This window comes from Fusarium mangiferae (assembly GCF_900044065.1).
Source record: "Fusarium mangiferae strain MRC7560 genome assembly, contig: FMAN_scaffold003, whole genome shotgun sequence".
In the NCBI taxonomy this organism is placed as follows: Eukaryota; Fungi; Ascomycota; class Sordariomycetes; order Hypocreales; family Nectriaceae; genus Fusarium; species Fusarium mangiferae.
The window spans coordinates 278,616-303,805 of NW_024573923.1; the positions used below are offsets into that span (position 1 = coordinate 278,616).

The following is a 25,190-nucleotide window of genomic DNA, read 5'->3' on the forward strand; positions in this document are numbered from 1 at the left end:
TGCAAGTTGCTGTGAAGGAAGCTGAAGAGTCGATCTAAGATAGCAAGATGAGAGGAGGACAAAGGAAAAAGAAGGATGAAGAGGATAGAGAGCGGACAAGTATACCATGCATTGGAGTGAAGGGCGGCTTGGGTTCTTATTGCGTGCATGCATCTTGGATAAATACCAGCATCTGTAGCTTGGGCAATTGAATTTTTTTGTGTATCAATCTTAACGTTTATCTAAACCCGTTTCAAACTGTAGGCGCTGAAAAAGAACGTTTCACCGTACTGACTCAGATCTCACGAACTTAGATTCATCGACCAGGTCGCTTGGGTCGGCTAAAGCCCTGTCGGGCCGCAACCTTAGGATGCAAATCCTCCAAAACCGACTGCTCGGTAATCTCACTAGGCTCCTCAACCTCAAACTTCTTCTCAAGCTTAAGACCAGCCTCCCGCTCAGCGACCTCCAGAACGGACCGCTTCATCAGGGGGTACATCATTCGGAACTTGATGGGCTTGTTTCCGGGTGTCGACGGGCAGGTGTAGAAGAACAGAATGGGGCTCGACTCGGCGCCGTTGTGCGTGTGAGTGTAGCGGTAGAAGGTGAACCGCGGCTCAGTTGAGGAGATGGCCTGCGTCAGTTCTGCGATTCCGCTTGGAATGGGTGCCTCGGGGACAAGCTCCACCACCTCGGTATCGGGATTGATTTTCTATAGAGGGGTTAGTTTATGTGGAATCAGTTCATGGTTCAAGTACTTACCAGCATCGTCACGATTCGGCCTCCGTCCTGGCCAACTTCCTTCAGAGCAGCAACAGCGTCTTCGGAGATAGGCATAGCAAAGTTCTTGCTAAGATGAATCTCCTTGTGGCCTGTTCCTGATCCCGCCTCTTGTTCGGCACGCTTGACCTCGCCCAACTGCTGCTCCTCTTCGGTGAGCGGTGCATCCAGCTTATTATGCGCATCATGCTTCTCGAAGCCCTTCACGCTCAATTCCTCAGCTGTCGTAGCAAAGATAGTCTCTCTGAAATGCTCTGTTCCCAGCTCACGCACAAAAGTCAAGCGTGTTGAAGCGAATAGCATCTTTTGGCGCACCTTGGCCGAGTCGGGGACATAGGTGATGGCTAGGAATCGAGGGGCGGTGTCGTAGCGACGGAGGATAATGTAGAGAGCGGCATCAGGCTTAAGGTGAGGCTCGAGGTCAGAGAGGTTATCGGAGAATGAGCTTGACTTTGAGGGGATCGTAGCAACGGGAACCAGAGCCTCTTTCTCAATGGTTGCAAGGAGGCCAAAGGTATCGTTCGACGACAGCAACGAGTTGAACTGGTCCTGCAGCTCCTGAGAGGCTGCAATTGTCAGCAGGCATCCACCGCTAGAGTCTCTATAGTCTTACCTGATATTCCGGACTGCATCTTGCCTATCTCATGGGTTGTAGGTGTAGGTATCGATGTTGTCTTGGGTTGCTCCGTCGTCAGCTCTACCCCGCCACTTTCCCCTGCGTTGGCACTTGGAGCTCTAGTGGGGCCGCCATTCATGCATTGATTCCATTTACGTCAGATGTCTCAGTTTGCTTACCCTACATTCGTCAAATCTCTAAGACCTTCTTGAAGAGCAAGAAAATATCAGGCCTAAATAGAGGATATTAAAATAAACCTGATAAAGGGCATTCCAATCCTGGGCTAGATTTATACTAAATTATCTAAATCGTATTATTCCTTAGGACTAAAGTTCTGAGGTTTTATCCTCCCCTAAGACGGCTGTTGTCCTATAAAATATTTGAATCCGAGGAGTCTGACTATATGAGATTCATAAATGAAAGGCTCTATTCAAAATGAGATCTGGCGGACGTTCAACTCCAGCACCTGCAATCACAGGTCAGGGGAAAAGCACCATTACACGATTAAGTTGACTGCCACAGTAAAATCGGCATTGAACAAATGATCTAAACAGCCTTAGAAGCCGTGTATTCTTTTCTCCTCCCATTAAGATATTGTACACTGTTGACCTAGACGGCCTCAAGATTGCTTGATATCAACCACAATACCATCCAGCTACCTAGACATTGTTTCCCTTTGGTGCTTCCAAGAGCATTTGAATGCAAAGTCGGATTGTTATCCCTCATCACTAAATAGCCATGATAACCATGAACAGGAGACCGCCAAATGTGGGCAGCATCGAGATCTCAAAACATCTCGACCCTGACACATCCACCTGGCTTGGCCACACGGTGGGAAGAGGGCCCGTCTCTGTCACCAAGGTCTCACTTGTGGAAGGCTCTGTTTGAGACTTGGGTGGAATTCCAGGCATTTCCCGCGTAGAGTCTGGGGCACTCGCTGCTGGGGCCAATGGGGATACAGTCGAAGGCAGCGTGAGAGTAGACGGGAAGTTGATGGTCGACTGTGGAGGTGACTGCTCAGGCTGATCGGGCGAGGTAACGGGAGGATCAGATGGAATGGAAGTCGACGATGGGGGGGTAACTGATGTCCCAGGGGGTTGCTGAACAGCCTCGCTCTGAGGAACGGGGACGCCTGGCAGAGGAGACGATGTAGCCACGGGGAGTGCGTCAGACGCAAATGAAGCCTGTGGAGCCATGGAGGCGGGGACAGCATTGATAGACATAGGCTGGTTCAACGGGTTTTCTAGCTGAGGCACAGGTTCGGAAGCCTGAAGCTCGGCCGGTTCGATGATGAACAAGTTCGAGATGCTGGGAGTACCTTCGGGGCAGATTCCACCACACATGGGAGAGTTGGGGTCTTGAGTACACGGGTAGTTGCAGGAGTGTTCGTCGACCGACTTGATGGCGTTGGCATCATCTCCGCAACGGCAAGCACTGAAAATGTTAGTCTTCGTTTGATGATCGTGTAATAACTTACTCAGGAGACACCGCAGCAAACATGTGGCCAGCGCAAGCGTCTTGGCATGCTCCAGGAGTCAAGATCCCGTTGGGAAGGGGAACTGGGTTGCTGAAGCCCGCAGCGTCAACAGTGGCACAGCCCCAGTACTTAAACTGCTCTCCATAAGATGTTTGGCCAAGGGCAGCCGTGACGCTAAAGGCAGCGATCAATAGATGAGAAAACATGATGAGATGAAGTAGAGCACGGAAATGGATGTGAAGAGCAAACGAGAGGAGTTTCGCGGTTCAGGTTTATGGTGGGGGATATTGACAAGAAGATGGAAAGAGAAAAGTAATGGAGGAGGAACAAGAAGTATGAGAAGAAGGAGAAGAATTTGAAGTGAGGAAGGAGGTTGAGGGCGTGGTTTGCGCGTGGTTCGGGAAGGAGGTTCAGATTTCTTCTGACGAGGGTAGGAGCTGTGCCCGCGCCTACCTACCTACCTTACTATCGCAGTAATTTTGAACACAGTCCGAAAACGCCGAAGGCCTTTTGCCTCATGATACTGAACACCAACCTAATAACTATCATCCTCCGGGCTTTCACGCCCCAATGTGCCCAGACTACTGACTGAATGTGATGAATCTCGCCGAGTCGCCCCGATGACTCTCTAATTTCCTGTCGGGGCAGGCGCTGCTGATGTCAAAGCAGCTTCTCCTTGAGGTTCCCACGTGCCGCCATTCTTTTCCGCAAGCTCTCGCATCGCATTCGCGTCAATCTTGTTGAAGAGGGTAGTGATTTCACCAATATCACGGTCAATTTGCTCCTCCTTCTCTTTGCGATGTTCATCAGCTCTGTCGACAGGTCCAAATACCCAGAGCTCTTTGATTGTACGAGTCAGAGCAAGTAGTTCCTTGATGCTCTCGTACTGTTCGATGTCAGTGACGGTGCTCCGATTGTGCTCTGTAAACTTACGAGCTCGTCAAACTTTCTTTGTGTTCTTAGGCCGGCGGCTGCCATTGTATCGGGATCTCTGTAGTTCAGTTTATTCGCCTGGGCTTCGTAGTCGCCTTGCTTCTCCTTGTCCATGCCATTTACAGTGACACAATTCATCAAATCGCGGTAGGACCTGAGGATCTCGGAGATGATCTTTTGATGCTTGTCTGATGATGTTAACAATGTGATAATATTCGGTCAGGAAGATCTTACCCATCAGATTGGTGGGACTTGATGTATCCATCTTGAAATGTTGACTATTTATAGTATTGTGGTTTGGGATTATTATGGACCTGCCAAGTTTCGATGAATAATTGTAAGTGTGATGTTTGTGAGGCTGTGAATATGTTGTAAAGGTGAGCTTTGATATGGTAGGAGCTTCTGGTTGAGCTTGAAAGAAGTGGGGGTGGGGCTCCAATTCCGAGTGGAGGTGGGGGACCGTAATCCTAGATGACAAAAATGCTCAGGTAACGTAACATAAGTTTAGGATACCTTTTACTGATTTATTTTAGTAGACTCAAGGTTCTAGGTTTCTTGCTCTCTGAGGTTTCTTTACTAGACAACAAAAGGTTCAGACCAGGAAACAGGACTATGATCTATGGATAGTATTCATATGATACTCGTTCAAGATAGCATAGATTCTATCAAATGGTGTAAACAAATTGATTCCGTATTTATGTTTAGCCCTAGATCTCTGAATTTATAATACAGCATCCCTTTAGAATGTGACAGTATGTTAGTGAACTCTAAATTACATGAACTTTCACAAATACCGTGTCCTCAGGGGCAAGTAACTTTTACTTTCTCTCCCCAAAATGTCAAGAAAACAACAGACCTTGAAATATGTTAGAATAAACTCAGCAAAAGTATCCTAGCTTTACCCATACTAAGTTACCTAAGTCTATAGGATCAGGGGGCCGAGTTTTCTTTCCTCCCCTAGGTACCTAAAGTTCGTAGACACAGTAGGCCTCGAAATTAATCATTTACATTGTCTCGGATGAGCTTACGGATAGAGCTTCTTGCCTTCCCTAGCATGTGTATCATTTGAATGGTCTTTTTAATTATTCCGTGATGATGTTACAGAAACTCTACTTGGTGCAGACATAACAGATTGCCCAACCCAATCCTAGACGCCCATCCCATAACCAATAATTCCAGAAACCCAGAAGTAAGGAATACTTGCGCTTCCCTTTCGTCGAAACACTTCCCATGAAAGGCCCCAAATTAAACATGCAGTGCAGACTTTCGAGAAAACCCCCATCATTCGTAAATTCCCAATAGGCGATGCGAGCTCATTATCCTTGTCCCTCCTTTATTTATGGTTGTCCTTTCCATCCACGGTTCTCTCCCTTCCATCCGAGCTGGGGCCAACCCTTAGGGAGGGTTGAGAAGGGAGGGAGTGTGTATTGGCCCTCACACTTATCTGCCTCGCACTTGAGATCACACATGCCATAGTTCTGGCAATAACAATCGGCGGCGTTTGGACAATTGACTGCGGGCTTGCCAAAGATGACTATGAAAAGTTAGTTTATTAGTGAGTAACTTTGTGTGGGCATTGAACGTACTGTGCCATGAGTATTCAAGAACTCTGCCACTGAGGTCATCTCCCAAAGCAGACACAATCAGCCACTCACGAAATCGTACATATTCGGCACGAGGACGCAAGTGAATGGTCTCACGGCGAACAGCAAATTGTGAGCAGCATGTGACGCCGACCTCCTCAGGAATCTCAAGACTGGGGAATAGCTCCTGGAAAGCGGCCTTATAAACATGGCGGGCGTGAATAGGTTCGCCCTCCTTCGCGGGAGCCTCGTCCTTGATGGGTCGAATCTCAGCAGGGCAACCAAGGACCCAGACACATCGCAAATTGGCATAGCCGACCTTCTTTAAATTATCGAAACGGAAGTTCTGGAGAAGAGGGAGAGCATCGTAATCGGGGTTGTCATTGTGCCATTGGAAGCGCTCGGCGTGGTGGAAGACGACGTTGCCGGGCAGGGAGTCGTATCGATCAATGATGTAGCTGCAGGCAGAAATGTCAGTACCAGGAATACAGAATTGGGAACAAAAAGACATACGTCAGGAAGACCATGGCCTCGCGACCCTTGTTCATAGGCACAGTCAACTTGGCCTTGTTGTCGTCGACCACGTAAATGTTCTTCTTCCATTCAGGGAGATATTCATCAAGCCACGAAACATTTTCATGCTTCATACTTGCGACCACCATCTCGACGTCGTTGTCGCCCAGGGCCATATGAGAGTAGTCATTTCTATGTTTTCGCGCCGGCGTGTTCGAGGGTAAAAAGGTGTCGCGGAAGAAGTAGATAAATACGACGAAGAAGACAAATGCGCCGACAGTGTTGGCGCGATTCGTGCGCTGTCGAGGACTCCAATGACCAGCCATGATGAAACAATGGCGGTCGAGATGGGCGCGCGGAAAAGGTAGAATTCGAAAAGGCAATGAGTGTTTTGAGCGGCGACGGGGGATAAATGAGAGTCGAAAGGGTCGGAGTTTGAAGCAAGGGTTGACGATACTCGAGGTTTGGTGGTCAGGCACTTTGTTCTTAGGGGGTCTTGAGGATTATCCCTTGAACTGGGATAGGGTGACGGGGAGCTCGCCCTTGAATGGAATGGCTTTGGGGCTGTCAAGAGCCAGACCCTTCAAAGCCGCAGTGGCTTGGCCGCATCTGGTGGATCGTCTTCATTGGATCCCCTGTGTTAGTGCGTAGAGCGAGCCACTGGCTTCTTCATCATTGGAGATCAGGGACTATTTCTCGTCATCTGCATCATTGACGTGGTTTGGAATGAAGTGAGTGTTGATCATGATACACATTCAGTGATTACACTCGTAACGGCCAGAGAAGAAAGTTTACCTTTCAGGTGTGACGGGTAGCAAACCGATCAAGCTTATCACCACAGGCGCTCAAAGATTGGATCACCACGAAGCTTCCAAGCCACCATACCAAGCTCAATACCTCTCAATATGATAAGCTTCGGCAATTGCTGCTTTGAGCCATAAGAAAGATCGCGCATGTTTGATAGTCCAGATTAAAAAATCATGGTGCGCCCCTAGGGTAAGCTTGAATGCGTGTCCTTACAGCTGCTGGAAACCAATTTATTCAGCCAGAGTCTCTGTGTTCTCTGCTTGGGCTGCCACTCAGCCCTACGATCGTGATCACCAACTTCTGGTTAGTCTCCCAAGCGCATGGAGCTCGGCGATCTCGCAACCTCAAACGGGACCTCAGGTTGAGCACTCAGAGCGCCTCTGCTGGGCTACACATCGAGAGGAATAAAAGACCACCCTGCAAACTCGCAACGGAGTCAAACCACCAACAAGGCCGCTCGCATATCTCAGTAGGCGAGGCAGAAAGCAGTGACACAATGAATCACGAAGCACAACCCCTTCTGATGGTACGGGCCCCATTGGGCTTTATGGACACAAAGCCTTGCAAAAGGAGTATCTCAAACTGGGGGTTGAAGTGCAATGTCCTTGTTCCAGAACTCCATCACCTGTTCGCCTATGATTATAGGTTAAGCTGGCAGCGTGATGGCCCCCAGAGCTCATGTAAACTATTCGAACCGGCTGCATATAGGGCTTTATCTTAGTAAGACGGATTCTGCTCCTACAACCCAGCTGCCAGCTTCGAGTGCTCATGCTGCTGAACCCAAATCCTCAGGGCGCCGCTCGATTGATACTTACCTTACAGACACTGATTCCGCCCCCATTTGATCCCACGAAATCCACATAGAATGATCACCTGAAGGAAACAACAGTCATGGCCTTCGGATACCATATCCTGTGGCTTCACCCCCTTGCTTGGCGTCTTGAAGGAACAGTAGAGATTATCGCAGTCGAATGAAAGAGCTGTGCCGATGAAAATAGCTAGAGATAGACGAATAAGTATAATAATTGAGTGCCTTGAGCATACCCGAAGCAATGGAACGAATGTCCATGAAATACAGAGTACGGGTGCCGGCAGCATTGACAATAGACAAGTCCTCGCCTGGGCCTGGGTACGAGTGACCCAGTCTGATCCTTCAAGCTCAAAGCATCTTTACGCAGCCGAAGTGACCAAATTGAGGCTTAGAGGATAGTGCCTGGTTCATCTCCGCGTTTCTCAGGCCTCGGCTACATGTGCAGCAATTTATACAATATTCTGTAAATGAGAAAAATATCATCGTATCCCGGGGCTCTGCCGATTCGCAGCTTTCCAAAAGTCCAATCTCCTGCAACCTCATCCTGTCTCAGCTAGTGCTTATTACGAAGCTGCACCGTCGACCAATCCGAGATCCATGTAATTCTCCGCACCATCGCCAGACTAATTTGCCCTAATGTGGAAGGGAAGGGTTTGAGGCTGATGATGAAACGACAACACCAGTCTCATGTTTTTAGTTAGGGAACTCAAGCGACGGTGAATGGTAACGGATCTGGGGAAGAAACTTTGTAGCACAGAAGGGAACTTCAGGTGAGGTTTGGAAACATTCGTTTTTCCTCATGGAAGTCAATTGCAGGCGACAGGGCACGGTACGGGGTTCAAGAAAGTCCGAGTTCGCGATCGTCTCCTATTTCGCGAGATCAATATCGCCAAGGTATTCAGGATTCGTGTATCGAATGAAAGCCCTGGGTATGACCCATACCGGCATGCAGTAAGACCAAGCATGAAAATAAAATTTATGTCCTGTGTTGAACAGAATAATGATCCTAATTTGCCCATTTTCAAGGTGATCCTTCGCGGAAAATACGGAGCACGCATTATTCTTGATATGAATCACGGCAGGCTTCAACTTTTAGTGACACTTCAGCTCGCTGCTGACCGCATATTGATGAGGCGTGAACCCTACTGAACCGCTGCCCATGTCACAATCCTTGCTTGACAACACGGGGGCTAAAACGTGGGTCCTCTCTGTTCCCTTTCTCGACGTCGCCTCACATCGGATTGACTTGATGAGGTGAACAGCCATGCATCCGCATATCAATGGCTGCAGAATGGCGACCTGCAGTGGCAATGAACTCGAAAGTTAAAACCCAAAAGGAACAATCACGCGGAAGAGGCTTTTCTTGTGCACTGCAGCCAAGGATTAGGTGCAGATGCCTGTGGACATGAATAGGCGAACAATCTTACTTGCATCGACGCGAATTACTAAAAAGCCAAGTCACAGAAGAGAGACTTGGCTTCTGGGGAGACGAGAATAAGCTACAATATTGATCAACAGATGGACTCGCCAGAACAAGATCAGAGAAAAAGCTTGGTATTCTAGTGCAACGCGTATCCCGCAGTGGAGACTGGAGATTTTTCCAAGAAATTGCTCCGCAAGGATTTGAGGGCTGTGCTGGACTGTGAAGAACACTGTGTGTGAAGGTTGTCGAAATAGTGAAGCGAGGGTTGATCAAACAAAGAAAGGATTGCCATATGATCGGAATTATGAGTGATTATGTGCTGGCAATAAAGATCCCTCTTCTATTCGATGAAAGGGAGACAAAGGCTATGCGGCAACAGTTGAAGATTCAAGACCAATGAGGTGACGAATCTCGTATAAATTTAGATGATTCAGCGGAGCCAGTAGAAGTTTAGTTACGAGCCTAATTCTACCGCCGTCTCCCTAGTCCGAGAAAGGAGAACGACAGAAGACCGTGAATGTCTCTTGTCGAATGTTGCTCATTGGATCCATTTGTTCTTTGACGTCCGATTGGGGGCTGTGCAGCCTATTTTTTCTTCTCGCTCACAGATGCCCAATTTGTTTGGGCAAGGGAGCAAGGCTTTGTTACTCATAGTGGAAGCTTGACCACGTCACGGACCTCCTTTGGTAATAACGGCCAATTGAGAACGAGGCGAGAGTCATTACACTGACATATTCCTTGAATGTCCTGACTTTTAGGCGCCCCCTGGCTCAACTAAACGCGGGAATACAGAGACGTCGACAGACAGCGCGGTTCAGTGGACGGTTTTTGCTGGACATACGGAAGTGCGAATAAGGCGTCAGGGCTCCAATTAGGTTTCGGCCCCCTGAAACTCGCATGCCATCCCGTTCATCATGATCGATCAGTGTCTCGCCATCCCCTAGAACTTTCGATCGTCTCTTGTATTGCCCATTACATAATGCATCGTGACTTGTGCAGTGTCACACACCTGCATCTCTGCTGTCTCAGAACCAGACATGGCGTTTGAGTTTCTCCAAACAGAGAGCAAGGAGGTCGCTGTTTCTGATGATCACAACACGCAAGTGAGGCTTTATGACGAATCGTATTCACTCGTGGAGAATGTTTTGCTTAAACTTGTTTACCCTGTCTTTTGCCGCCGCCCACAAGACGAAGAAGAAAAACCAACAGAGGAGAGGGTAGCGTGCATTAGAGGGGGCGAGCTGCGTTTCAAAATTCTAGTCGTGCGTTTGTCTTGATGGCCTCGACCAGGTAGCGCTGACTGCTCCCTCCTCCTTGGGATGGAGACCGTTATAACTGGAGTCCGGGTACGACAACAGCACAGTATGAAAAATTCTCTCCGCTAGAAAGGACTTACACATGGAGGGCTCTTTTTAGTGCTTTCGCCCAGGCGGGCCCTGCCGCTGAGACCACAAAATTTGGAAGCGGCAGCGCCGGTGTGGTGGCCACGAGCCAATAGGGGAACGAAACGCCAGGACGTTACAGGGGGCTTCTCTCTGGGACCCTGGCTTGCAAGCGTTCCTGAGTGGCGGCGGCATTGAGACCACCTCCACTTAGCCTTAGCCATTAGCTCCTAGGTTGTTTGCTGTCGTCCTTGTCCTCCTGGGAATGGGATGCTCTCCCGATGGAGATGGATGAGCTTTAATCCCCATATCAGGCCAGGAGCATCCTGTCCACTTTCTTCCCTTCCTCTTTCGTGATTCATTAATACCCAGGCCCCTCCCCCGTGCGTGCATCTCCTTCGTCTGGTCTCTTGCTATTCTCACTCTCGTTTGTGATACACTGATTCCCACTGCTCTTGGCTTTTCCTTTGAGCATCCTCTCTCTATTTCCTCTCTCATCTTTCTGATCGAACTGAATTTCCTTTTACCCTTGCACGCCTGCTGGCAGGATCCCATCTCTCTCATCTCTTGAATACATCGACATCGAACGCGATAATCGGCATCATGGGCGATAGCTATTCTGCTACTTCTGGCCATACAGCCACCACGGCCGTCAACAGACCAACAATTGACACCAACACTGAGACCCAGGAGAAGCCGCAGTCCCCTAACAATGATCCTACGCGTCTTCGGAGCCTCGACACTTCCGATCAGAAGCGCCTGCACAGTCTCGAAATCCCCCTCGACAATGTTCGCTCTCCCCCTTCTCCCGCCGTAGGCGTCAACCCGGCTCTTTTCCGCAAGCAGACCTCCCTCGACATTGATGACTATTTCACGGGTCCTCGTGATATTCAGAAGCACTCGAAATGGCCTCTCGTCTTGCAGATGCACGGCTCTATCATGCCCAAGTTGATTATCCCTCTGGTCGCTATTGGCGCCTGGTCGACCGCCATTACCCTCATCCACAAGAAGGTCCACGATATTCATGTCGACTCGGTTCTGCTTACCATTCTGGGTTTCGTCGTCGGTCTTAGTCTGTCGTTCCGATCCTCGACTGCGTACGAGCGTTACGCAGAAGGTCGCCGGTACTGGGGTATGCTCACCATGGCTTCTCAGACACTGGGCCGTATCTTCTGGATTCACGCCAAGGATGTCGCAGACCAAGACCCCCGTGAGACTATCCTCAAGAAGATTGGCGCGATGAACCTTATTGTTGCTTTCTCAGTTTCTCTCAAGCATGCCCTTCGATTTGAGCCCTATAGTGCCTACCCCGATCTGGAACATCTCATCGGCCATCTCAACACCTTTGCTAAGGATGCTACTGTCGCTGATCCTGATGGTCCTGCTATCAAGAAGAAGAACATGTTCAAGTCTGTTGGAGAGTACCTTGGTGTGTCGTTTGCTCAGAGCAACCCCCGTAAGGCTCTTAAGAAGACCGACAAGCCTCTTGGCAACCTCCCCCTCGAGATTCTCAACCATCTTGCCATCACCATTGATCGAATGGTAGCTCAGGAGCAACTCCCTGTCCCAATGCAGCAGACTCTTGCTTACAACCACCTCACCATGATGAACGATTGCATGACTGGCTGTGACCGTGTTCTCAACACTCCTCTCCCCATTGCTTACACCATTGCTATCAGCCAGATCACCTTTGTCTACGTCTTTGTCCTTCCCTTCCAGCTTGTCGATAAGCTCGATTATATCACGATTCCGGCTTCTGTTGTTGCCGCTTATATCATTTTCGGACTTCTTTTCATTGGCCAAGAAATCGAGAACCCCTTTGGACACGACGTCAACGATCTCCCTCTTGAGATCTATTGCGATCAGATTGCGGCTGATATGGATATTATTGCGTCTCATGATAAGCGCGAGCCGGATGCATTCCTCCTCAGCCACAACAGCATGCCTCTCTACCCTGTCAGCACTGCCTCTTCCAATGCCTGGATGAAGCGAAGTGACGAGAAGCTTCGCCAGACCATTAGGGACAAGCCAAACACCATGTTTGAGTGGCGTAAGGAGATCGCCCGCAAGAAGTTGAACGGTGGCAAGTTTGGCACCAACGACATGAAGATGAACCCTGGCGACCACAACGTCTAGATCTTTCCTTGTTATACCCCTCTAATGCATGTTGTATGGACTTCTCAAGGGAGTTGTCTCACAACTACGGCGCATCAAAATAAGCTATGTCTAGTTTCGGTTCTTTATTAATTTGGTTGGTTTGCTCTGAAGGACCTCAGAGGGGTTACTTCATGTAAAGTGTGAAAAGGTTCGGCAAATATCACCTGGTGTTTTAAATGGTCAGCAATAGCGTTTTAGTCTGTTCAATCTTCAATACAAATTGATCCAAGAATTGGTTCCTTTCTAAGAGCATTTGTTTAGCTATGACTCTAATGAAAGTCGCATGAAGTTGAATCCAATCATTCATTATCTTATCGTGGCCTGACATGGATGGAGGGGTAAAATCGGAGCGGAATTTCAGGGCAACCGTGCCCCGCGATTTCAAGCTCTGCGTCCGTCCCCGGCGAATGATGACTCGCAGGAAAGATGTGAAAGAGTCAAAGCCTTTTTTTTGTTAACCCTTGAGCCCACTTGACTCACACTCACTCGCTCGGAATTGCCATTGATGCTCGCGCGGCGCTTTACCTCCTCCACCTTTTTCTCTTCTTCTACTTCTTGTTATCTTGTAACATCCTCTTTGCCATTGCGACAAGCTTTTGTCCAGACTCGTACCTTTTCTCTACTCTCGACTCGTCAGTCCCCGCGACAACAGACATTGCATCGCGACTATAAGTACCCCTCCTCCTTCAAACGTATACGCACCATGGCGACAGACGCCAACGCTCTCGCCGACCAGCTCCAGCAGCTTGGTCTCGACAACATCGAAACTTCTTTCCCTGGATGTCACCCTGATACCAACCCAGTCGATATCTACCGTTCACACATCACAAGCCTTTTGGCGCCTATTACTGGTGTTGATCCTAAGATTATCTACCCCGCCATCCAGTGGACTCAGACTCTCGACAAGGGAGATGCTATTCTTGCTGTTCCTGCCCTCCGAGTGAAGGGCAAGAAGCCTCAAGAGCTTGCTGAGGAATGGGTTGCTCAGGTGAGTCGCATAAAATAGCAATTGCTGAAATATAGCTAACATGATCAAGTTCCCCGAGTCTCCTCTTATTGAGAAGCCTACCGCTGCTGGTCCCTTTATCTCCTTCTTCTTCAAGCCCAATAAGCTTATCAGCATGCTCCTCCCTACGATTCGAAAGCGCGCCGACAACTATGGCAAGAACCCTTACAACGGCCTCCGAGACCCCAGCGACCCCAACTCTGGCAGGAAGCGAATGATTGTCGAGTTCTCCTCGCCCAACATTGCCAAGCCTTTCCACGCTGGCCATCTCCGAAGTACCATCATTGGTGGTTTCCTCGCTTCTTTGTACGAGAGTGCTGGATGGGAGGTAACCCGAATGAACTACCTCGGTGACTGGGGTAAGCAGTATGGTCTGTTGGCTTTGGCCTGGGAGAAGTGGGGTGATGAGGAAGCCCTCAAGGCCGATCCTATTAACCACCTCTTCAACCTCTACGTCCGAATTAACCAGGATATGTCCGCCGAGAAGGAGGAGATTGCGGCCAAGAAGGCTGCTGGTGAGGACATCACTGCGCTTGAGGAGAAGTCCCTGGACGAGCAAGCCCGAAAGTACTTCCGACGAATGACAGACGGCGACAAGGAGGCCGTCGACCTCTGGCGACGATTCCGAGATCTCAGCATTACTCGATACAAGAAGACCTATGCCCGACTCAACATTGAGTACGACGAATACTCAGGAGAGTCTCAGGTCCCCGAGGAGGACATGGAAAAAGCCGCCAAGGTCCTCTCTGAGAAGGGCCTGACCGAGGACGCTAATGGTGCTATCCTCATTGACTTCTCCAAGCACGTCCCTGGCAAGCCTGGCAAGAGTCTGGAGAAGGTCATTCTCCGAAAGAAGGATGGCACTGCTCTGTACCTCACCCGAGATATCAGCGAGCTTCTCAACCGACAAGAAAAGTACAACTTTGACCACATGATCTACGTTGTCGCTTCTCAACAGGATCTCCACTTGAAGCAACTCTTCAAGACCATTGAGCTTATGGGCCACGAGGATATTGCTAAGAAGTGTCAGCACATCAACTTCGGTATGGTTCTTGGTATGAGCACCCGAAAGGGTACTGTCAAGTTCCTTGACGATATTCTCCGTGATGTCGCCGACAAGATGCATGAGGTCATGAAGAAGAACGAAACCAAGTACTCCCAGGTCGAGAACCCCGAGGCTGTTGCCGATATCCTTGGTATCAGCAGTGTCATGGTCCAAGACATGTCTGGAAAGCGGTATGTATCCGAAACTCATTGAAAAGCGTGTTACTAACGACACTAGAATCAACAACTACAAGTTCGACATGGACGTCATGACCTCTTTCGAGGGTGACACTGGCCCTTACCTCCAGTATGCTCATGCTCGTCTGTGCTCTATCCGCCGACGAGTTGGCCTTTCCGACGATGAGCTGGCCACTGCCAACTACGATCTTCTAACCGAGAAGCACGCTACCGACCTCGTCCGACTTCTTAGCCAGTGGCCCGACGTTGTCCAGAACACTCTCAAGACCCTTGAGCCCACCACCATCTTGACATACTTGTTCAAGATGACACACGTTCTCAGCTCCAGCTACGATCACCTCCGAATTGTCGGCAGCGAGGCTGAGCTTCAGAAGGCTCGTATGGCTCTGTACGATGCTGCCCGAATTGTCCTCCACAATGGCATGAGTCTGCTTGGTCTTACACCTGTTGAACGGTATGTTCCCCAAAGATGCCGACTTATGAGCAATTGCTGATGATATACAGAATGTAAGCTACGAGTTTGAACGAGAATTTGTAAAAGAAATGGGACATGGAATTAAAGAGGGGCATGGAATGATGGGCGTCGAGTCTTATCTCGACTAATGGCGCATTAGACGAGACTATGAAAAGTTTTAATATACCCATTGAACTTACCTTCGTGGTAGTTCCAAAACTCATTGTTCAAATCGCCCAGTTCGACTTGAAGCGAGGGTTTCTCTGGCATCCGCCACTGGCCATCCTGAAGTGATAGACCAAAGCCCTCAACTCTACGATCCAAGATAGCAGATGCATATCGCTGAGTCATGAACTCTTCCGTATTGACGAGTCGGTTAAATGATAGATTCGTCAGCCTGAGTCACATAATCAGTCACCTCAACGAGCCTGTGTGATACATAACTATCGAAATCGGCCAATGCATGTGACGCAAATACAGAATTCAAATCACCATCGAATGGCAGCAGCCTTGATGATGAATGATATTTTTACGTCTTTTCCTGTAGCTGAGATTTCCGGTCGTGATTCCCATGCATTGTTCCTCTGTTTCTCTATTATACAGCAGCTTGTCGATTTAGGGCTCAATTGATCCATTTAGCACTGAGCCACATCAAAATCTGAATCTTGTGCAATTGCAGATCGTTATGTCTTCCCATTCGTGACGTTCCTGAGCTCTAGCAATCTTCATAGTCGTACAATCATCCCATCTTGGCTCCCCACCAGTTTTCGCCCTCGTATACATAAAGATATGGTTGTTCTATAACCCTATCGCCCTTAAGAAGAAGGGACCTTGGTCCTGATCTGAACGCCGTGCCACCCCTTGACAAGATCACCAAGAGCAGCATTCACCATGCGCTGCTGCTTAAGAATCGTCTGGCCCTTGAAAGCAGGGGATGTGATATCGATGGCGTACATGCTGCCACAACCACCAGAGACATCTTGGACAAGTAGTTCGGTGGGCTGGAGCTTATCGGAGAGTATTTCGGCGATGGCAGATTCAGCGGGGCTCATGGAAGGTAGATCGGGCTCTTCCTCGACGGCAGCAGAGAATCGAGTCGCAGAGGTCGAGAGAAGTCTTCGGGGTGTTGATGTAGGTATTTGTGTTGTAACGCGGGTAATGGCCGTGGGAGCGCGGACGAGGGTGCGCAGGGGAAGACGAGCAGAGCGCATTGCTGCGCGGCGGCAGGTATTGCAGATCATTGTGATTGGGTGTAATTGAATCAATTGGCTTTTGCTGGAAGAGAGGTGAAGGAAGTTAATGACGATGGTGGAGTTTGAGTCTGGGCCGAAGTTGAGATTACCTAATTGGGATACATGGAGAGGGAAAAATGTGGAGGGTTTGTAATCGAGCGATCACGGTTTGCGGGCGTGGGTCAAAATGGAGTGAATGCTTCAATTGATCTACACTCATTCATACAGTTCAGTGGTACTAATTTATCTCTCTGAGAGGCCCGTCACTGAATGATTGAGTGCGGAAGAGTCATTACCGAGTTCGTATTAGATAGACACAAGCCTAAGCCTGGTGGGACCGGAAAACAAACTATTGCTGCTGTACGACGCCTTTCCAGACAATCTTTTTTCCAACCAATTCGACTCATTCCCCAGCGCATTTTATCCAATACCCCAGTCCATCATCTCACCTGAACCCGTCTCATCTCAGCCGGAGAATTCACCAAACCCATCATGCCACGCAAGGTACGATATTTCCCCCTTACTCCCGTATATCCGTCAAAATAAAATACTAAGCCCAACTAGACTCGAACCCCCGAGTCTCTCGCTCTCAATCGCGAGAACCAGCGTCGCTCTCGCGCAAGACAGCGTGAATTACTCGACGATCTGCAGAATCGTGTGCGTGAGTTTGAACGTCGCGATGGCCAGGCTACGCTAGAGATGCAGCGTGTTGCGAGGGCTGTCGCTGGGGAGAACGCTGCGCTGAGAGGTTTGCTTGCTGCGAAGGGCGTGTCGGCTGAGGAGGTTGAGGCTCATGTTGAGGCTGTGAGGCATGAGGAGAAGATGGTCGCTAGAGCGGGCATGGCGACTGTTACGCCCGTTTCGACGCCGTCTTCCAATCCTTCACCTGTTGTCATTGCCTCGAGACCTGTGCCATGCTCACAGCCTCAAGGATGTGGTCCGATGAGGGAGAATAGCAACCCTCCGTTTGCGATTCAGCCCAAGATGTACTCACCGCCAACACCTGCTACGACTGCTACGTCTTGCACAGAAGAATCAGGCTGCTGCCCGAGACCACAGCCCGTGTCGCAGCCACAACAACAGCACGTACCCCAACAACCAAAATCTCTTGACAAGATTCACTGCATGGAAGCTGCTACTATCCTCGCTCAGATCCGAGGTCAATCAGACATATCTCAAGCTCGATCTGCTCTTGGATGCGCCGAAGGCGAGACCTGCATGGTCCGCAACACGGATTTGCTCAATTTGATGGACGAGATGACCTGATACTATTTGTCGCTACATACTTCAAAACTCAGTTCTTCCAGTTCCATCTATCAGAAACCCACCGAAGGAGATACACCAAACCCAAAAGCACCGGAACCTCGATCAACGGGCCAACCGTCGCCGCAAGCGCTTGGTCACTGCTGGGTCCGAACGTGGTAATAGCCACAGCTATCGCAAGCTCGAAATTGTTACTTGCCGCAGTGAAACTCTGTGTTGTCGAAAGTGGGTATCCGAAGCCAGCATTTCGAGATACCAGAAGTGTTGCGAAGAAGATTATGACGAAGTAGACGATGAGGGGGGCTGCGACGCGTACTACAGACACGATCTGATGCACGACCTGATGGCCTTGGGAAGCGAAGAGGACGAGGATAGTGTAAAGAAGGCCGATGAGAGACCAGGGGGAGATGATGCGCAAAAAGACACGCTCATACCACTCTGGTCCGACCATCTTACGCAGGGTGAAGCGAGTGATGATAGCTGCGCCGAGAGGGATGCCGAGAAAGACTGCTACGCTAGTTGCAACGGTTGAGTATGACACTTCAAGAGAGCCCTCCTCTCCGCTGATCACCGAGATAAAGAACACAGACATTGGCGCGTATAGAGCCATCTGCAGTATCGAGTTGATGGCCACAAGGATAGCGCAGTATTCGGCATCACCGCCCGCAAGACCGTTCCATATCAACACCATGGCGATGCAGCGTGCGAGGCCTACGAGGATGAGACCAATACGAAGTTCGGGCTTGTCTGGGAGGAAGGCCCATGCCAGGCCGAGCTATCATCGTCAGAATATTGTATGTTTGAGGGGATGGGGCTATAGGTTACCATCAGAAAGGGTGCAACTATCCAGTTGATGAATACGCTGAAAAGGATTTGCTTCCAGACATCGCGCTGGGAGAAGATCTCGTGGAGGCTTTCGTATCGGACTTTGCAGAGGATGGGATACATCATGACGAGCAGACCGACAGCTAGTACATCTGATCAGTATACTCATACCGCCGGATAAGTTGTTTACATACCTATGGGAATAGAGACGCCTACAAACTTGCCCTTCTCAAGAGCCGGCCCCGTTGAAGGAACAAAGTTGCCCAAGATGATACCGACAACCATGGCGAGGAAGATCCATACTGCTAGAAAACGGTCGAGCCAACCAAGGGACTTGAAAGCCGATACGTTTTCCTTCTCTTTGGGTTCTTCGGATGGTTGTATATTGCGCTCGGCATCGTGAGTAGAGGGTTGCTCTTTCGTACGAGGATCTGGTCCCGACATATTGTCTTCAAACTTGGTCAATACCAGTATGATGTTGTAAGGTTTTAAGCTTAATTTTGCATTCGAACAAGGGATGATGTTATAGATTAATTAGTGATTCACTGGGACAGCAATGTCGCATTTCTGATTCAACCTTTTTGAACATTTCACACTCGGCATGGTGCAATGGACCAATCACAGATGGGGCATGACACAGTCCCTCCGGAGACGGCGCCGGAGGCACGGAGCATGTTCTCGGCGTAGCCACAACGGGATTATCTTATCTGCCGGATCTTTATAGCTGCGATAAGATTCAAATGCCGTGGTGAGCTTACTTTGTACAGCTTGGTCAAAGGAAGACGATTGCTCAAGTGCATACTCTCATTCTCAGCAAATTTGGTGATGGTCTTCTGGGTGGTTGGTTAGCGATATCGGTAAATTGACCAGCCTTTTGTCTGTCAAGTTGTGTTGGACAGAGTCGTGCGTTGATCTTGAGTCGGTCTTGTGTGACTACACGCGGGAACAATCACGAGCAACGGCGTCATACAACGGGCCTACCGTCTGCCCGTGATACAAAACGTGGTGTATGTACCCGTTGCATCCTCAACGCCGCCATACAACGATAAAAATCAGTGATAACAATGAGGCGCCAATTCAACAGCATGTGCAAGAGAGTAAAGCTCCACATCATGATGAAAATCAATCACCTCATGTACGCCCCATCTTCAAAAATTGAAAAAAAAAAAAAAAAAAACAAGAATATTTTCTCTATTTTATTTTAGAAACGTCTTCCGCCTTGCATATGCATGCATGCACAAGGTGTCGTGGGCCCAATTGGCTACGTGTATCCAAGCAAAGACTAGTGCCGTTTCTTTTTATGTACCGCAAATACGAGGTTCAGCTTGGTACGACACGGGAAGTGCTGCATAAGTCTTGCATAGCGGGATGATTTCACCAAGGAATCATCGCGGGTCAGGCAGTGGGAACAAGTCATGGCAAGGTAGCATTTGTTTCTCCTGACGATCGTGGGGCAGATTGAGATGTGCAAGGAGGATCAAGAGGATCGGATGACGATGTTTGATTGAGTTTCAAGTGATAGAACTTACGTGGTAGTATTCGCTTTGGGTATCCGTACAACGGCCAGAGTTAAAAGGTTGGTGGTTGAGTTGTTATTTCGATATAGACACCCAACCGCAAACTTGCATACAACTAGACCATTTTCAACCATGAATTTGTCTTGTTTTGTCTCGACTGCATGTACGCGCAACCGTCTCATGCGGCTCTATCATAGATGACTCTATGTTTAGCGACATGGGACCCAGTTTCATCATCCGTGCAGTGCCTGTCGATCTCATGTCGACAACCCAACCCAACCTCCGCCAGCCGATTCCTCAGCTGTGCAGTGATACCGACTCTTCATTTACTGCAACTAACCATTTAGTCCATTGGTAGAGAATACCCAAGACAACTGTCTCAAATATATCCTCTGCTCTCATTCGTAGGATTGCTTCTCATGGCCTGAAATCTCGTAAAGTCCACTATCCCGCAGAAACCCACTTCTTCCCTTTTATTTTCCCCATCATGGATCAACCCACAGCTTGTGTCAATAATGGGGCTATGATGATCGTATATAGGATCCCCAGCCAACCTATTTCCAAGGCGGAAATGTTGGGATCAGGTTTATCTCGTTTAAATCCTCCCTTTCTACTTTTCCTTTCCCTTTTCTTTCTCGTATCTTGGTGACTTCTTCGTGATTGCGGAGAACGTGATTTGGTGTATTTCTTTTCATCATGGTGCGATTAAGTATAGTCGCTGCGCTATACGCTGCGGTGGTCAGCGCCGTGGACTTTGATAAGATCGCTGTTGGCAAGGGTCATAGTCGGTTACCGGGAGCTTATATCTTTGAGTTTGAAGAGAATCATGTGCGTATACTCTCATCTCCTAAATCCCTTTCCATAACTAACAGAGCTTAGGACTGTGCCGACTTCTTCGCCAAGGCTTCGGCACGAGGCAAGACTCGTATGCAGTACAACTACAAGCTATTCAAAGGAGCCTCGATCCAATTCACCGACATCGACAATGCTGAAGACCTAGCTTCTGAGATGGCACTATTGCCGGGCATCAAGCAAAAATGGCCTGTCCAGACATTCAGCATCCCCAAGCCTGAAGTTCACTGGACGGGTACACCGGGAATGGAGTACAAGTCTATTCAAAAACGAGGCTTTGAAGAGAGAGCTTCTGTGAACGATACGTTCTCGCCGCATGTCATGACGCAGATTGACAAGTTGAGGGCAGAGGGTGTCACGGGCAAGGGCCTCAAGGTTGCCCTCGTCGACAGTGGTGTAAGTCATCTTCACACTCCCTCTAATACCCAGAACTAACATCTATACAGGTTGACTACAAACATCCAGCCCTTGGAGGCTGCTTCGGCAAAGACTGTCTCGTCTCCTTCGGCACTGATCTCGTAGGCGACGCATACGACGGCCTCAACCACGCCAAGCCCGACGACGACCCCATGGACTGCGCTGGTCATGGCACTCACGTCGCAGGTATTCTCGCCGCCCAAAAGAACACAATGGGCTTTACCGGCGCCGCGCCTGGTGTGCAAATAGGAGCGTACCGCGCTTTTGGCTGTAATGGTGAAGCTGGAAATGACGTCCTTATCGCAGCGTTCAACCAGGCGTTCGAAGACGGTGCAGATATTATCTCAGCTTCCATCGGTGGTCCGTCGGGCTGGTCTGAAGAACCGTGGGCGGTGGCTGTTTCGAGAATCGTCGAGCAGGGCGTTCCTTGTGTTCTTGCGGCGGGCAATGCAGGGGCCATGGGAATGTTCTATGCGAGTACGGCTGCGAATGGGAAGAAGGTCACTGCTGTTGGGTCGTTTGACAACACCAAGTCTCTCGCGCTCCTGAATGCGTCGAAATACAGTATCGGTGGAGGTCCTGAGCATGAATTTGGACACTTGAGCGGTAAGCCGAGTGCCTGGAAGGGCGTGAAACTACCGCTCTGGGCACTCAACTACGACACTTCAGTCGCTGATGATGGTTGTGATGAGTGGCCTAAGAACACACCTGATCTCAGCAAGTACATTGTTCTTCTCCGACGAGGTTCGTGTACCTTCGATGCGAAAGCTGCCAATGCAGTGAAGGCTGGTGCAAAGTACATCATGTTCTACAGCAACAAAGAGGATCTCGCTCCTTTCGACGTCTCTTCCGTCGCGGGTATCAGAGCAGCAAGTATCGTGTCTCCTGAACAGGGCGCAGACTGGATCGCTTCCCTGAAAGCAAAGAAGAAGATCACTCTGAGCATGTCGGACGGAAGTGACGGCAACGTTATTCTCGAACAGAAGCACAACAACGTCACAGCCGGTGCAGCGAGTACCTTTTCTTCTTGGGGCCCAACCTGGGAAATGGATGTCAAGCCTCAATTCGGAGCCCCAGGCGGTAAAATCCTCTCAACATACCCCCGAAGCATGGGAAGCTATGCCGTGTTATCGGGTACTTCCATGGCTTCACCCCTCGTCGCTGGCATCGTCGCTCTCATCGCAGAAGCCAGAGGCACACGCGATCCAGCTCTCATCGAGAACCTCCTCTCAGCGAGTGCAAACCCGCAATTATTCAACGACGGAAAGATATTTTATGACTTCCTCGCGCCTGTTCCGCAGCAGGGCGGCGGTATCGTGCAGGCTCATGATGCCGCCCACGCAAAAGTTCTCTTATCACGATCGAGTCTTTCGTTCAACGACACGGATCATTTCGCTGAGTCGTTGAACTTTACTATTAAGAATACGGGCAAGAAACAGATTGATTTGCAGATTTCTCACGTCCCGGCCGTCACGATGTTTACGCTTGTTGAGAATTACATTTATCCGGATGAATTCCCTAACGACTTCGCCAAAGAGCATGCTAGTCTCAAGTTCAGCGAGTCAAAGCTTACTATCGATGCCGGTGAAAGCATTGTCATTGAGGTTCTGGCTACGCCTCCCAAAGGTCTGAATGCAACACGGTTGCCTGTTTGGTCGGGTTATGTAACCATCAACGGCACCGACGGGACATCTCTTTCTCTTCCGTACCAAGGCTTGACAGGATCTCTTCACGACTCAATGGTTCTCGGACCTAAGGATACATGGATCGCAAACTCAACCGACGAGAACCGCTTCCCTGTGCCAGACAACACAACATGGACACTCCCCAAGCCTGGCACAGCAAATAACCTCACCGATACACTGCCCGGTCTCACATGGTTCCTCGCTCTAGGCTCAGCAAAACTTCACGCCGAAATCATGCCGGTAACAACCGAGAAACCAACCTCTTCCAAAAAGCCGCGCGTTATTGGCGAACCAGTTGACTTTCCCCTGCTGTGGAACGCAATGGGTACTAACTCGCAAGCCTTCACTGGTGAACTTGCAGATGGCACTTTTGCCCCAGCGGGGCAGTATGTTGTGAGATATAGAGCGTTGAGAATCTTTGGTGATGAGAAGAAGAAGGAGGATTGGGACGAGGCGTATTCGCCTGTGTTTACGATTCGGTACGAAAAGTAAGAGTTGTTTCTATGCTTGCAAACGCATTATGAGCATATTTGTTTTGGTTTCGTGTACAAAAGCATCAGAGATGTAATAGGGTTCGGAAATGGTCATGGTTAAATGGGTATTGATTAATTATCTGGATAATTAAGGATAGAATAGAACATAGATCTAGCTGCACACAGACAGCGCAAAGAATGAAATCAGTTCACAATCTGAAATCCCCATACTAGTGACTAGGCTTAAGCGTTATTCATTCCATGTAATATCATATAAAGTTTCATCATTAATGCGTCGTTTGAAGAGTTATCGTGCAGCGTCACAAGTGGGAGACTCATCCATGGAAATGAATGTTCACCATCGACACGTTAAAACATATCTGCCTGCACCAACGAGTCTACTCTACAGAAAAAGATACCTGAGGTATATTCACGGCAAAATAATAAAGAAGTTCGAAAGCTTTGAAATGTGTTGACTAGATGTGTATAACGTCGGGCTGTTAGCTGAGAGTGCGAGGGAATAGCCTTGGGCCGTCAACTCTGAAACCACTACACCAGGCACCATCACGGCCAACGACAAAATCAGTAACCTCCGACGATGAGAAAATAAGCCTGGATGTATTGCTGGAGCCTGAAATCAGATCCCCAGACTCTCTTATGCATTGATGGGTGCTGAGGAAGAGACGATGTACACAGCCCGGCAATACCCACATGAGGATGTCACCAGGCGTCTGCGTGGATGCGGTATTTTGTAAGCTGCCATCGTCTTGATCCATGAGATGATGGGGTGTGTATCTTCATGAAATCAACGGCAGACACTTGGGCATCGGTAAGTGGGAGATTGGCAACTGTATGCGAGTTACTGAGGAGGGTCACTGACGCAAGTGAGAGGCGGAGTTACTGCTTCGACCAAAGAATAATCGTGGTCTAGAACGATGTAGAGAAAATGATTGTATCTATGTGATCATCTTTGGGGATATCCTCAGGGTTGTCGAGTGTTGGCACCAATGGCACCTTCACCAAAGCAAATGTCTAGTGTAAGTCGGCAGTTTGTGAAGTGAGCTAGCCTTCATGAACCTTGGTGGCATTCGCATTTGTGTGCGTAATGATGGCTGTCTCGAAGATTGAAGCCTACGTTTGCGTAGTACGTAGGTCTACAGAAGTTTTCTCCTCACTTGTACAAGGCTCGAAGGTCACTTTGTGATGGTACAGTATTGTGGGTCAAGATAGGAGATTCTTTGTGAACCTCTGGAGGAGTGGCCGCTATCTCATTTACAGACCTTAGCTAAAGTATATAACACAAATTGATAAGAATTAATTATCTGTGTCATGCAAGATGCCGCATGTATAAGACATCAATGCATGCCCAACCAACACGATACTACGAGGTAAGTCTGGGCATGTCAAACAAGACTGGCCATCAACTTATCATTCTGAGGGGCTCTAGACCTCATGTCATGGCGTAAGCCACGTGGTGAGATGGAAACGTCAAAGACTGGATCGGGTAGATAAAGATGGTGATACTCGTAGATTAGTATGTGAGTGAGTAACAAGGGTTGATAGGCAGCCGCATTCTTTCAATGGAGATCACATGATTAAATACCATCTCGGCGCGGATTATCCAAGTCCGATAGACGACTGGCCAATAGGGTAGCTGCTGATCCTTCAGGCAGCAGCATTTCCCATTCTGAGACCCTTGGAAAATGACCGCAAATAGGCCGCGCCGCAAGATCCGCTTTGTGTAGGCAACGAAATAAACAGCT

General features: G+C 49.1%; 10 protein-coding genes across 10 annotated transcripts; 4 read left to right on the top strand and 6 right to left on the bottom strand.

Moving 5' to 3' along the window:
* Positions 1-295: 295 nt before the first annotated feature.
* On the bottom strand, positions 296-1,391 carry FMAN_04995 (uncharacterized protein; the record flags this gene model as incomplete). Its single annotated transcript, XM_041828230.1, has 3 exons — positions 296-691; positions 742-1,325; positions 1,373-1,391. The coding sequence occupies 3 exons, from the start codon at positions 1,389-1,391 to the stop codon at positions 296-298; spliced, it is 999 nt and encodes a 332-aa protein (XP_041679114.1).
* Positions 1,392-2,103: 712 nt separating this feature from the next.
* On the bottom strand, positions 2,104-3,058 carry FMAN_04994 (uncharacterized protein; the record flags this gene model as incomplete). Its single annotated transcript, XM_041828232.1, has 2 exons — positions 2,104-2,809; positions 2,853-3,058. The coding sequence occupies 2 exons, from the start codon at positions 3,056-3,058 to the stop codon at positions 2,104-2,106; spliced, it is 912 nt and encodes a 303-aa protein (XP_041679115.1).
* Positions 3,059-3,480: 422 nt separating this feature from the next.
* On the bottom strand, positions 3,481-4,050 carry FMAN_04993 (uncharacterized protein; the record flags this gene model as incomplete). The annotated part of the gene is made up of 3 exons (XM_041828233.1): positions 3,481-3,738; positions 3,786-3,973; positions 4,020-4,050. The coding sequence occupies 3 exons, from the start codon at positions 4,048-4,050 to the stop codon at positions 3,481-3,483; spliced, it is 477 nt and encodes a 158-aa protein (XP_041679116.1).
* A 1,072-nt stretch (positions 4,051-5,122) lies between these two features.
* On the bottom strand, positions 5,123-6,207 carry FMAN_04992 (uncharacterized protein; the record flags this gene model as incomplete). The annotated part of the gene is made up of 3 exons (XM_041828234.1): positions 5,123-5,319; positions 5,372-5,826; positions 5,882-6,207. The coding sequence occupies 3 exons, from the start codon at positions 6,205-6,207 to the stop codon at positions 5,123-5,125; spliced, it is 978 nt and encodes a 325-aa protein (XP_041679117.1).
* A 4,700-nt stretch (positions 6,208-10,907) lies between these two features.
* FMAN_04991 (uncharacterized protein) lies at positions 10,908-12,440 on the top strand (the record flags this gene model as incomplete). The annotated part of the gene is made up of 1 exon (XM_041828235.1): positions 10,908-12,440. One exon carries the CDS (start codon positions 10,908-10,910, stop codon positions 12,438-12,440), a length of 1,533 nt encoding a protein of 510 aa, XP_041679118.1.
* Positions 12,441-13,164: 724 nt separating this feature from the next.
* Positions 13,165-15,312, top strand: FMAN_04990 (putative arginyl-tRNA synthetase, cytosolic; the record flags this gene model as incomplete). The annotated part of the gene is made up of 4 exons (XM_041828236.1): positions 13,165-13,449; positions 13,499-14,703; positions 14,750-15,163; positions 15,222-15,312. The coding sequence occupies 4 exons, from the start codon at positions 13,165-13,167 to the stop codon at positions 15,310-15,312; spliced, it is 1,995 nt and encodes a 664-aa protein (XP_041679119.1).
* Positions 15,313-15,978: 666 nt separating this feature from the next.
* Positions 15,979-16,404, bottom strand: FMAN_04989 (uncharacterized protein; the record flags this gene model as incomplete). Its single annotated transcript, XM_041828237.1, has 1 exon — positions 15,979-16,404. The coding sequence occupies one exon, from the start codon at positions 16,402-16,404 to the stop codon at positions 15,979-15,981; it is 426 nt and encodes a 141-aa protein (XP_041679120.1).
* A 483-nt stretch (positions 16,405-16,887) lies between these two features.
* FMAN_16066 (uncharacterized protein) lies at positions 16,888-17,661 on the top strand (the record flags this gene model as incomplete). The annotated part of the gene is made up of 2 exons (XM_041828238.1): positions 16,888-16,899; positions 16,960-17,661. 2 exons carry the CDS (start codon positions 16,888-16,890, stop codon positions 17,659-17,661), a joined length of 714 nt encoding a protein of 237 aa, XP_041679121.1.
* Positions 17,662-17,689: 28 nt separating this feature from the next.
* Positions 17,690-18,927, bottom strand: FMAN_04988 (uncharacterized protein; the record flags this gene model as incomplete). Its single annotated transcript, XM_041828239.1, has 3 exons — positions 17,690-18,433; positions 18,484-18,626; positions 18,678-18,927. The coding sequence occupies 3 exons, from the start codon at positions 18,925-18,927 to the stop codon at positions 17,690-17,692; spliced, it is 1,137 nt and encodes a 378-aa protein (XP_041679122.1).
* A 1,769-nt stretch (positions 18,928-20,696) lies between these two features.
* FMAN_04987 (putative subtilisin-like serine protease) lies at positions 20,697-23,446 on the top strand (the record flags this gene model as incomplete). Its single annotated transcript, XM_041828240.1, has 3 exons — positions 20,697-20,828; positions 20,880-21,248; positions 21,299-23,446. 3 exons carry the CDS (start codon positions 20,697-20,699, stop codon positions 23,444-23,446), a joined length of 2,649 nt encoding a protein of 882 aa, XP_041679123.1.
* Between the last annotated feature and the right edge of the window lie 1,744 nt (positions 23,447-25,190).